This window comes from Tachyglossus aculeatus, chromosome 22 (genome assembly GCF_015852505.1).
Source record: "Tachyglossus aculeatus isolate mTacAcu1 chromosome 22, mTacAcu1.pri, whole genome shotgun sequence".
Taxonomy (NCBI): domain Eukaryota; kingdom Metazoa; phylum Chordata; class Mammalia; order Monotremata; family Tachyglossidae; genus Tachyglossus; species Tachyglossus aculeatus.
This window is the reverse complement of record NC_052087.1, coordinates 18,237,371-18,250,645: the sequence shown is the minus strand read 5'-3', so window position 1 is coordinate 18,250,645 and position 13,275 is coordinate 18,237,371. Positions and strand designations below refer to the sequence as shown.

Sequence of the window (13,275 nt, the reverse complement as noted above, 5' to 3'; positions counted from 1 at the left end):
AGCTGTCCCTGATTGTAGGACTGGAAGAGATGGTGAGAGATCATTTAGTTCATTCCCTTGATCTCCCAGGCAGATGAGAATCTACATTATTTATAAATACCATCTGAGAAAATTCCATAACTGCTCTGCCAATTGAGAGCTTAACATGCCTCATTAATTCTTCCATCCCAGAAACCTAGTCCTACTATAGCATACACCTTCATTCCTACTGTTCTGCCTTCACTGGAGATGAAGAAGAGTGGTTCAGATGCTCTGCAGGGCTCCATGACAGCCTTAGGAAAATCACTCATCCTTGTTGAAGTGATTTTCACTTGCATTTCCACAGAGAAAAGACCAAATAAGAAGGTCCCTCCACATACATAAGCCACTCCCCATCTTGCCTGTTCTTCCTGGTTCCGGGTGTGACTTTCCTGCCTCCCTTCTGCACCTGAAATACACCCCTTACCCCCACATCTTTTTTACATTTTAAATATGCACGGCCACCCCAACCCTTAACTTTCTCTTCCTTATCCACCTCCCCACCAGACCAATCCAGCCCACATAACCAGAGAGGCTTTTAAAAAAATTTTTCAAGAATTTTTAAAAAATCATAGCGGCTTTTGCCCTTACCTTTCCCTGTCCCCTGTTGCAGTCTCCTTACTGCCCAGGCCAAAGCAGGGGTGGTGTTGTGGACTGGGGCAGGATGGGGTGGGGGAACGGTTAGTTGGTGAGGGGGTTCTTGGGAAGTGCTGCGAGCTGGGGAAGGGGAGATGGTAGCAGTGGTATCAGCAGCTGGTTAGGTGAAAATAAAAAAGTGAAAAAAAGGAAAAATTGGACCAGTTATGGGGGTTGAGGCAGTAACGGTAACTAAAAAAATCAACATAGAAAGCGGTGGAGAAAGAAGCACAAGGGGAGCAATGGTAGTACTTATCTCAGCAACAAGGAGGAAGAAAGAAAAAGAGAGAGAAAAAGAGAAATAAAAAGATTTATACATCATATATACATCTATAGATATAAATGGAGGACAGTCAGAATTCACTCCGGTAAACCATTTCTTTATCTACTACGAATTTTACTGAGGCCACCTAGTGGCAAATATGTAAAATTGTTGTTGAATATGATGTATACTGATTTGTAAAAAGCCTTAAATGATAAATTTTACCTCTTTTGAAATAAAAAAACTAGGAAAATCAGCTACTTGATTTCACACTCTTCTCTATTTTGGGGGCAAATTTAGAGCATTTCAGATTTTGTAGGCTTGTCTAGATTCCAGAAGGTTAAGGTCCAAGGTCAAACTTTGGGAAGGAGGAGAGAGGCAGAGCGGTGGATAAAGGAGAAGAAAGACGCGAACTTCAAGTTTAGGTCAGGAGCGTGGCTCAGTGGAAGGAGCCCGGGCTTTTGAGTCAGAAGTCATGGGTTCATATCCCGCTCCGCCAAATGTCAGCTCTGTGACTTTGGGCAAGTCACTTCACTTTTCTGTGCCTCAGTTACCTCATCTGTAAAATGGGTATTAAGGCTGTGAGTTCCATGTGGGACAACCTGATTACCTTGAACCCCCCCCCCCAGCACTTAGAACAGTGCTTTGCACATAGTAAGCGCTTAATAAATGCCATCATTATAATAATAATAATTATTATTATTATTAAGGAGCAAAAAGGGCAATAGATGAGAGTAGGAGAGTAGAGAATGCATTAAATAGGAATTTTTTTTCCCAGTGTGTGTCAGGCTGACAGAGTTAACACACACACACAACACACACATGTTGAAGGATCTTATCCAGATTTTTGAATCATAATCTTCACTTATATTCAGTTCCCCATAACCAAAAGTAATATGCTGTGAGATTTTATATGGAAATTTATCTGCACATAGCTTCAAATCTGAAGTTGCTGATCTCCATTCTCCTGAAAGGGCCACTCATTTGGTTCCTTTCTGGATTTACTTGAAACAGATATATCCATTTTGGTTTGCTTTCACATGAAATATAAACCTATTCAAAACTGTTTTATAGTAGGAATCACAATTATCATGGAAAGCAGTGAAGTAGTGTGACTTAGTGGAACTAGCACAAGCCTCGGAGTCAGAAGACCTGCCTTCTGGTCTCAGCTTTGACACTTGTCTTTTGTGTGACCTTGGACAAGTCACTTTGTGCTTCAGTTTCCTCATCTGTGAAATGGGGATTAAATTCTACTCCCTCTTAGGTAGACTGTGAGCCTCATGTGGGATAGGAACTGTGTCCAATCTGACTAGTTTATATCTACCCCAGTGCTTAGTACAGTACCTGGCACATAGTAAGTGCTTAACAAATACTAGAAAAAAAACCAGTGTAATTCCGTAGATGGATAAGTAACCTTAAGCATTTATGAATCTGGGGCCTAGTTCAGGAAGTGGTACAGTATGAGGTAGAGATTTATTTTATGGCTGGATTTGATTTTGTGCTACTCTGATTGCATACCGATGCAGTGTTGAGATTTACTGTAAGCGAATTCAATTCCAAATCCTGTTTATGATTTTATTTAATACATACTCCAACTACCTTTCTTTAGCTGCGTAAAATACTATCTCATCTCTTTTCTACTATAAAGTGGGAGAGCCTGTGTGTTTTGTGCTCTGGACACCCAAGTCCATATTTGGTAAACGTTATTAAGGGATAGTTGGGATTCAGAAAATCCCACTGGGCACAGCTATTGGTTCCGGTGTGGAACACAGCCAGATGGCAGAAACCCAACCAATTCCCACATCTTTTGAGTGGGACTAAATTTTAAAGTTAAGGGATGGAGGCTGTGAGTTGCACAAGTAATTTCTGTGTGCTCCAGCTGGGTAGCATTCCCATGGGCTTGCTGGAGACCCGGGACTGCAAATTCCTCATTCTGACTGTCTGGATTTCTGTCACAGGCATCAGAAAGTCTCCGTGAATCCTTTGGAAAGGAAATCCAACGCTACCTTCTAAAATGCCAAATCTTTATCTTAGGAGCAGATCTTTCTAGGTGAACTGTCCCGGTTGCTGACAAATGTACATTCATTCAATTGTATTTATTGAGTGCTTACTGTGTGCAGAGCACTGTACTAAGCACTTGGGAAGTACAAGTAGGCAATAATAATAATAATAATGGCATTTATTAAGTGCTTACTATGTGCAAAGCACTGTTCTAAGGGCTGGGGTAGCTACAAGGTAATCAAGTACATGGGGATATAGTCCCAGAAAATGAAGCAGTCAGTCCCTAAAGAAGACTAACCCTGGTACTTTTAGTTTTCATACACTGGAAAGTCATTGTGCCTTGCAGTCCACAGCCATCTAATTAGCGTACTATACTTGGTCCATCATTCACTGGCTTAGCCTCCATTGTTCACTTCTATGGAGTGTCCCCTTGTCCACATTCGCCCTTGGGCCTGTACTCCTTCATACTTAATATCCTACAGACCATCACTTTCGCCATCCTCAAACCCTTACTAAAATCCCATCTCCTCCAAGAGGCTTTCCCTAAGTTACATCTCCTTTCTCCACCTAATTTGCCCTCCCTTCTGCATCACCTTTGCACATAGGTCTGTACCACTTATGCACCCTACCCCCAGCCCCACGGCAGTTAGATACATATCTTTTTCACAGTATTTGTTAAGGGCTTACTATGTGCCAGGCACTCTGCTACGTGCTGGGATAGATACAAGTTAATCAGGTTGGACGCAGTCCATGTGATCATCATCATCATCATCATCAATCGTATTTATTGAGCGCTTACTGTGTGCAGAGCACTGTACTAAGCGCTTGGGAAGTACAAATTGGCAACATATAGAGACAGTCCCTACCCAACAGTGGGCTCACAGTCTAAAAGGGGGAGACAGAGAACAAAACCAAACAAACAAAATAAAATAAATAAAATAGATATGTACAAGTAAAATAAATAAATAAATAAATAAATAAATAGAGTAATAAATATGTACAAATATATATACATATATACAGGTGCTGTGGGGAAGGGAAGGAGGTAAGATGGGGGGATGGAGAGGGAGACGAGGGGGAGAGGAAGGAAGGGGCTCAGTCTGGGAAGTCACCTCCTGGAGGAGGTGAGCTCTCAGTAGGGCCTTGAAGGGAGGAAGAGAGCTAGCTTGGCAGATGGGCAGAGGGAGGGCATTCCAGGCCCGGGGGATGACGTGGGCTGGGGGTCGATGGCGGGACAGGCGAGAATGAGGTACAGTGAGGAGATTAGCAGCAGAGGAGTGGAGGGTGTGGGCTGGGCTGTAGAAGGAGAGAAGGGAGGTGAGGTAGGAGGGGGCAAGGTGATGGACAGCCTTGAAGCCCAGGGTAAGGAGTTTCTGCCTGATGCGCAGATTGATTGGTAGCCACTGGAGATTTTTGGAGATTTGTGGAGATGTGTCCCACATGGGGCTCACACTCTGAATCCTCATTTTACAGACGAGGCAACTGAGGCACAGAGAAGTTAACTGACTTGCTCCCTGGTGACTCCTCTGCTGCCCGCCTTCTATCTCTCCTTGACGCTGCCAACCTCCTGCTCCACCCCACCTTGCCCACTCACCAACTCGGTCACACCCTCGACCTCATCATCTCCTACCACTGCACTATCTCCACCCTCACCAAATTTGAAATCCCTCTCTCTGATCATAACCTTCTCACCTGCCTCCTCACTCACACTCCTCTCCCCTGTAAATCTATATTACTACCTCACAGAGACCTCCACTCTCTCAACCCCATCCATCTTTCTTAGCGCCTCACATCTCACCTCGCCTCTCTTATCTCTCTGGCCCTTCATTCTCATTCTCCTTTGCGGGCTCCTCCTCTCCCTCCCATCCCTTAACCGTAGGGGTTCCTCAAGGGTCAGTTCTTGGTCCCCTTCTGTTCTCTAGCTACACTCACTCCCTTGGTGAACTCATTTGCTCCCACGACTTCAACCATCATCTCTACGCTGATGACACCCAAATCTACATCTTTGCCCCTGCTCTCTCTCCCTCCCTTCAGGCTCGGGTCTCCTCCTGCCTTCAGGACATCTCCATCTGGATCTCTGCCCGCCATCTAAAACTCAATATGTCCAAGACTGAACTCCTTATATTTCCTCCCAAACCCTGCCCTTTCCCATCACTGTAGATGGCACTACCATCCTTCCTGTCTCACAAGCCTGTAACCTTGATGTCATCCTCGACTCTGCTCTCTCATTCACCCCTCACGTCCAGTCTGTCACCAAAACCTGCTGGTCTCACCTCCGCAACATCGCCAAGATCTGCCCTTTCCTCTCCATCCAAACTGCTACCTTGCTGGTCCAACCTCTCATCCTATCCTGATTGGATTACTGCATCAGTCTGCTCTCTGATCTCCCATCTTCCTGTCTCTCCCCACTTCAGTCTATACTTCATGCTGCTACCCGGATCATCTTTGTGCAGAAACACTCTGGGCATGTTACTCCCCTCCTCAAAAATCTCCAATGGCTGCCAGTCAACCTATGCATCAAGCTAAAACTCCTCACTCTCAGCTTCAAGGCTCGCCATCACCGTGCCCTCTCCTACCTCACCTCCCTTCTCTCCTTCTACAGCCCAGCCCACACCCTCCACTCCTCTGACACTAACTTCCTCACTGTACCTCGTTATCACCTGTCCCGCCCTCCTGACCTCTAGCCCACCACCTCCCGCTGGCCTGGAATGCCCCCACTCCGCACATCCGCCAAGCTGGCTCTCTTCCTCCCTTCAAAGCCCTACTGAGAGCTCACCTCCTCCAGGAGGCCTTCCCAGACTGAGCCCCCTTTTTCCTCTCCTCCTCCCCATCCCTCCGGCCCTACTTCCTTCCGCTACCCACAGCACCTGTATATATGTTTGTACAGATTTATTACTCTATTTATTTTACTTGTACATATTTACTATTCTATTTATTTTGTTAATGATGCACATCTAGCTTTATCTCTATTTATTCTGATGACTTGACACATGTTTTGTTTTGTTGTTGTCTCCCCCTTCTAGACTGTGAGCCCGTTGTTGAGTAGGGACTGTCTCTATATATATTGCCTCCCAAGTGCTTAGTACAGTGCTCTGCACACAGTAAGCGCTCAATAAATACGATTTAATGAATGAATGAATGAACTGAGGCACAGAGAAGTTAAGTGACTTGCCCAAGGTCATACAGCAGACAAGTGGTGGAGCAGGATTAGAACTCAGGTCCTTCTGACTTCCAGGTCAATGCTCTATCCATGAGGTCACACTACTTCTCCACGAGGTCATGCTGCTTCTCCTTATCCTCTGCTACTTCCACTATCTGCAATTTATTTTAACATTTATCTCCCCGGCTAGACAGCGTGGCTCAGTGGAAAGAGCGCAGGCTTAGGAGTCAGAGGTCATGGTTCAAATCCCAGCTCCGCCACTTGTCAGCTGTGTGACTTTGGGCAAGTCACTTAACTTCTCTGTGCCTCAGTTACCGCATCTGTTAAATGGGGATTAAGATTGTGAGCCCCTCATGGGACAACCTGATCACCTTGTATCATCCCCAGTGCTTAGAACAGTGCTTGGAACATAGTAAGTACTTAAAAAATACCAAAATTATTATTATTATCATCATCAATGGTATTTACTGAGCGCTTACTACGTGCAGAGTACCGAACTAAGTACTTTGGGGAGTTCAATACAACAGAATTAGCAGACACATTCCCTGCCCACAATGAATTTACAGTCTAGAGGGCGAGACAGACATTAAAATGAATAAATAATTAATAATATTTAATTTAAAGATTGTATCTACCACTTCTATTGTACTGTACTCTCCAAGTGTTTAGCACAGTGCTCTGCACACTGTAAGCACTCAATAAACACCACTGATCAATCATTGAGTGAAAGGGGACATAGAAAGATTTCCCATTTTATAAACAAAAAAATACTGATGTCTTGATAATCCTACGTCTTTCCATGAGTTGGCAAGAAATATGGGTAAGAAAGCAATAGCAGGTAAGTGCTAAAATCAGACCCTGCAATATATAATACAGAATAACACCTGCAAGAAGATGCTGTCGGAATTCATAGTTTTTTTTCTTCTGATTTTGTTCCTGAATTTGTTCTTCTCCATTTTATTGTTCCATCGCTTGAAGCTTCTCACTGAGAATATCGGCCACCAGGTTCATTTTACATTTGCGAAGGGCTTCGAACAGGTGAGAAACATTTGCTTCGTTCCTCTTTATATTCTGCCAGGCTTTGAGGCACTGCCTGAATTGTTCCGTCATGTCATAAGGGTGTGCATAAACAATGCTATCAATTTTGGTGTCGGTAACTCCAAGGGTGCGAATCAGCTTTTTCCATTCTCTTCCCACATGCTCACATATAATATCAAATGCTGCACTCAGTCGCTCTGTAAAAAAAAAAAATGGCAGTGAGGAAGCTAAATGACAGAGCAGTTTTATACGTGAGTTTTTCAGGACAAAGAATCTTTACAAACCCCAGGTACTGACTTTCAAAATATTGAGAAACAATGTGGCCTAGTGGAAAGGGCGTGGGCCTTGGAGTCAGAGGACCTGGATTAATAATTAATAATAGTAATAATGGCACCTATTAAGTGCTTACTATGTGCAAAGCACTGTTCTAAGCGCTGGGTAGGTTACAAGGTGATCAGGTTGTCCCACGTGGGGCTCACACTCTTAATCCCCATTTTACAGATGAGATAACTGAGGCTCAGAAAAGTGACAGCTGACAAGTGGTGGAGTCAGAATTTGAACCCATGACCTCTGACTCCAAAGCCCGTGCTCTTTCCACTGAGCCACGCTGCTTCTCTAATTCTGCTTCTCTGGACTCTATTCTCAGCTCTTCCACTTACCTGCTGTGTGTCTCTGGGAAAGTCACGTAACTTCCCCGTGCCTCATGTCTTCATCTGTAAAATGGGGATTCAATTGGCCTGTTCTCCCCACTGGGATAAGAACCATATTCATTCATTCTTTCATTCAATCATATTTTTGAGCACTTCCTGCGTACAGAGCACTGTACTAAGTACTTGGAAAGTACAATTCAGCAATAAAGAGAGACAATCCTTGCCCACAATGGGCTTAAAGTCTAGACCAACCTGCTCATCTTAGCACGGTGCTTGGCACACAAGGAAGTATTTAATAAATACCAAAACTATTATCATTTCACCGTGAGCTCCATTTGGGGCAGGGATTGGGTCTGACCTGATTATCTTGTACAGTACTAGGCTCATAGTAAGCATTTAAATATCTTTATTATTGTTCATCATCATCAATCGTATTTATTGAGCGCTTACTATGTGCAGAGCACTGTACTAAGCGCTTGGGAAGTACAAATTGGCAACATATAGAGACAGTCCCTACCCAACAGTGAGCTCACAGTCTAGAAGGGGGAGACAGAGAACAAAGCCAAACATACTAACAAAATAAAATAAATAGAGTTGGTAGACACATTCCCAGTCCAGAAAGAGTTTACAGTCTATGTGGGAAACAGACACTAATATCATCATCATCATCATCAATTGTATTTATTGAGCGCTTACTATGTGCAGAGCACTGTACTAAGTGCTTGGGAAGTACAAATTGGCAACATATAGAGACAGTCCCTACCCAACAGTGGGCTCACAGTCTATTGTTGTGTACAGGTGCACCACCAATCATTCCCACACACATTGTTGTTGTTGTTGTCTTATACTGTTGAGTTGAGTCCTACCCGTAGCGACAGCATAGACACATCTCTCCCAGAACACAGACATCAGGAAAGCTTTATTATCAGTCTTATCCACATGGTTAGAAACGGACGATTTGGTAATGAATAGACTGCACGTTTAAGTGCTGGCAGTTTAGAGTGTGTAGGGCTGTGGAATTCTGCAGCTGCTAAAGGCCAATCTATGTGATGAGTGCCAAGAGAACTCTGCCTCCCCAAACTTGTGAAACCAGCAGTTATTTGCAGGGTAACTTGTAGTTTGTCCGAAGACCCACCCCATTCCACCCCTTCGGAATTCCCCAGAGCAACTCATCCTGATGAGAGATTATGAGGGCCTTGTGGGCAGAAACGTGCCTACTAACTGTGTTATATTGTACTCTCCCAAGCAGGTAGTATAATGCACCCAGTAAGTGCTCAACAAATACCACTGACTGACTGACTGATTCATGATTGATTAAATGATTACTTGCAGCAGTTCCAAAATCGGACACTTTTTTAAGTTTGGCAGGCACATCCCCCAAAGGGAAGCTGATCGGAGGAGGAGCAAAAGTCTCCCGGCAGAGAGAAGCAGGACAGATGGAGAGAGACCTTCCTCTTTCTGCTGGAAACTTTCCCCTTATACTGCAAGCCCATTCATTGTTCCCACCATAAACTTGCTTCCTCTCAGCTGGTTTCTGACTAGACTGCTACTGAGGTCTTGAACTTTTACTGAAGCCCACATAATATGCTGGATAGACAGCCATTCTTGGTACCTGTAAAACATAGAACTAAAACGGGAGAAGAGAGAATAGGGAGATGTCATCTCCTCAGAAATCCTCTCCTGAACATGCGTGCGTGCACAGACACACACCCACATACTCACATTAGGTTCCTTATTAGTAGTAGTAGTAGTCCTCAACTTTATTAGGATTTTTTTATGTGCGGAGCAATCTAGTTAGCAAATACACAGATGAGGTACAGTCTTGGTACCTGGTCGCTCAGGAGCTCACAATCTAAGAATGAGGAAGGGGTTGGGGGTGGTGACAGCAAGTAAGGAGCAGTGAACAAAATGATGAAAGACAGAGACGATGACAAACATGACAGAAGCAGCAGGATTTCAAGCTCCTCACAGTTCACACCACAGTACCCAGTGAACACAGTTTGAAAAAAATCACTGTGGTGATCACATCAACTCAAATAATAACACACCAATGATAATAATAATAATAATGATAGATTTCTTGAGGGCTTACTATGTACTAAGCACTGTTCTAAGTGCTGCATTCAGCTCACTGCCAACATTCACTGCTGAGAGAGAGAGAGAGGTAGGAGTGAGAGAGAACGAGAGAAACATGTTCTGGTTAAATTCCATTAAATTCTGTAGTTAAATTGCTAGTGATAGCCCTGATGCTGTGAATCTGCCTGCTTGAAATGCTGCCTTTAACTGTTGGGTTTGACAGCACACACATTTTACTAAAGAGTTCACAGGTTGCATTCACTGTCCATTTTTCCCAGTCTCAGTTTACGAATACTGTGAGCCTGTTGTGGGCAGGAATTGTCTCTGTTGCTGAATTGTACTTCCCAAGCGCTTAATACAGTGCTCTGCACACAGTAAGTACTCAACAAATACGATTTAATGAATGAATGAATGAATGACAATCTTACCAGGGGCCTCTTACTGGCAACCTCACTAGGTTTTTAACATTTCACTCAGATTTCCTGTGAACAGAGAATAGCTAATAATAAAAATAATGGTATTTTAAGTGCTTCCTATGTGCCAAGGACTGTACTAAGCACTGGGGTAGATACAGGATAGTCAGATCCCACAAGGGACTCATGTTTTAAGGAAGAGGGAGCACAGATATTGAACGCCCATTTTGCAGATGAGGGACCTGAGGCACAGAGAAGTTAAGTGACTTTTCCAAGGTCACAGAGCAGGTAAGTGGCAGAGCCAGGATTAGAATACAGGTCCTCTGACTCTCAGGCTCGTGCTCTTTTCACTAGGCCACGTTGCTTTCAGTAGCTAAGGCTTAACTATTCCTCCATATGAAGTGCACTGAGATGGGGCAATTTTACGCGGTTGAATGCAATCACTCGCTCAGTTTAGGGTCTGGAGCGGACAGGGGGATACTACTCTCTGCTTTCCCCCAACATTAGCAACTACTGATATACCAGGACAGTTTTGCTGTTGGCACAATTTTTAGAGCTAAATGGGGCTCTTATGACTGGGCAGGGTCTGATGCTGCTCCACCTTTACATCTGGGCTATGTCTGATCTCAAATCTGTCCTGGACCTCACCAACAGGATTTGGGATTGGCAGACACAGAGGCTTGAAGAAGGAAGTGGAGGAGAGAATGGCATTATGGCTCAGTTTCCCCTTGCCTTCAGCACAAAATCCACTTTCCTTTGCCTAGGTACCAAGTTGGGTAAGCAGCGTGGCTCTGTGGGAAGAGCACGGGCTTTGGAGTCAGGGGTCATGGGTTCAAATCCCGGCTCTGCCAACTGTCAGCTGTGTGACTTTGGGCAAGTCACTTAACTTCTCTGTGCCTCAGTTACCTCATCTGTAAAATGGGGATTAAAACTGTGAGCCCTCCGTGGGACAACCTGATCACCTTGTAACCTTCCCAGAGCTTAGAGCAGCGCTTTGTACATAGCAAGCGCTTAACAAATACCATCATTGTTACTATTTAACTCTGATTCAGGGAGAAGCAGCATGGCCTAGCAGATGGGGCATGGGCCTGGGAATCAGAAGGACCTGGGTTTTAATCCTAGCTCCACCACTTGTTTGCTGTGTGACTCTGGGCAAGTCACTTTACTTTGTGCCTCAGTTACCTTATCCATAAAATGAGTATTAAGACTGACTGTGAGCCCCATGTGGGACTGTGTCTAACTTGAAAAGCTTGTAGCAACTCCAGCACACAGTACAGTGCCTGGCACACAGTAAGCACTTAGCACATACCATTAAAAACAAAAAAGTGAGTCCTTGCCAAACAAGATTCTGACTTAGTATTGACGATGCATAATCCGCGATCTTTCTAATGGTTACTCCGTTATTGTTGTTATGGTCTCTATCCACCTAGCTGCTTGCCTGCCTCTTTCATGCTTTCCTTGGACTTTTCCTAGCATTAGTGCCTTCTCCAGAGAATTATGGAGAATTATTATCCTCCCAATTATGTGTCCAAAATATGTTAATCTAAGTCAAGTCATTTGGCCTTCCAAATACCACTTTGGTTTAATTTGTTCTAAAATCCATTTGTTTGTCTTTTGGGAGTCCATGGTATTCGTACAAGCCTTCTCCAACACCAAATAGGTAACTGAATGGAGAAATTAAGTAACTTGCTAAGGTTCACATAGCAGGCAAGTGGCAGGGCCGAGAATAGAACCCGGGTCCTCTGGCTCCCAGGGCCATTCCCGTCCTACCAAGTTATGCTGCTTCCCAATAAATGATACTTTACTGTTACAGGACTGGCTTCCTGAATGTCACTTGCTTGGGCACGCTATTGGTTAATAGTTTGGATAATCAAAAAAGAGATTCAGATAATTACAGAAAATGGAGCATGTTCTCAGCTCAGTTCAACAAATGAAATTGGGTTTAGCAGTCTGAATCAAGCCTCATTTGAATTCATTCCAATAACCAGTGCACTGCTCTGACATCAAAAGTGAAAGGGTGTTCTTACCCCTTTCCCTTGGGTCTAGTAGATCTTCGGTATCAGATCCATATTTTTCAAACTTGTCCAAGTCAGCCAACAGATCTTCCCTTTTAAGTGATTGGAACATCTCCCTAAGGAAGTCAACGTTGCTTCTGGAGATTTCATTTTGTTCCATCAGAATGGTGAAAAGATCGATTCCACTTTGGACCTCTTGTAGTTTTTTTTTTCCAACTTTTGGTCCGCTCAAAAACTTGATGCTAGCAATTTCACTTTCCTTTAAATTCATGGCGAATTTATGCAATAAGCATAAAAATGGATCCATAATGGCAGTCCTTCAAGAGAATCAACAAGGATATTTAGAGTTAACAAACGAAAACAAAGATACTTTTTAAGCAATTTAGTCCTGGATAACCAGGGCTCGATGTCTTTGAAATAACATTTAAACTTTTTCAAAAGCAAAAAGGATTACTAATTGGCACCTTCCATGTGGAGCTGGCACTTGCACAAAACAGCAACTCCGTTGAAGAGCACTTTCAGTTTCATATTGTTTCGAATCTCTGCCTTCGAAAGAACCTTACTTTAATACCAATTCCTGCACAGTTCAACGTCAGTGGTTCAAAACAAACAACAGCACACTTTCTTTGGGAAATTAAATGAAAATAGGTTCAAGTTCAGAAAAAGAATTACTTACTTCCTGGTACTATTCGGGTGGCCTTGCAGACAGCTTGCCATCAGGAAGAACAACTTCTGGGTCAGCGAAATGGCCCTCCCACTGAAGAAAAAAAATCTATTCCTGTAGCCGGAAATTACCCTACTCCAACTTTTTAACTTTTTAGTTGGGGAGAGTACAATTGACAGTAGATGGCAATACAATACAAGTCATGGGCCCTGCAACTAGAAACTTTTCTACACATTTGCAAACAGACAAAAAAGGGAGGGGACATCTCTGTCTCTCTTTCTCTGTCTCTCTCTCTTGCCCCCCTTCCAAAAAAAGGTGTAACTCTCTATGCGTTGCCGACTT

General features: G+C 43.7%; 1 protein-coding gene across 2 annotated transcripts; it reads right to left on the bottom strand.

Annotated features, from left to right (window-relative positions):
- Positions 1–599: 599 nt before the first annotated feature.
- FADD (Fas associated via death domain) lies at positions 600–12,974 on the bottom strand. Of its 2 annotated transcripts, XR_005455674.1 has the most exons (4): positions 12,946–12,974; positions 12,282–12,586; positions 6,962–7,312; positions 600–771 (listed from the first exon to the last, which is right to left on the bottom strand). XR_005455674.1 is itself a non-coding variant. In XM_038764633.1 (3 exons), exons 2-3 carry the CDS (start codon positions 12,574–12,576, stop codon positions 7,035–7,037), a joined length of 573 nt encoding a protein of 190 aa, XP_038620561.1. In that variant the 5' UTR covers positions 12,577–12,586; positions 12,946–12,974; the 3' UTR covers positions 6,722–7,034. The 2 variants fall into 2 exon arrangements, 1 of the variants encoding a protein (XP_038620561.1); XM_038764633.1 differs by lacking the exon at positions 600–771 and having other exon boundaries at positions 6,722–7,312.
- Between the last annotated feature and the right edge of the window lie 301 nt (positions 12,975–13,275).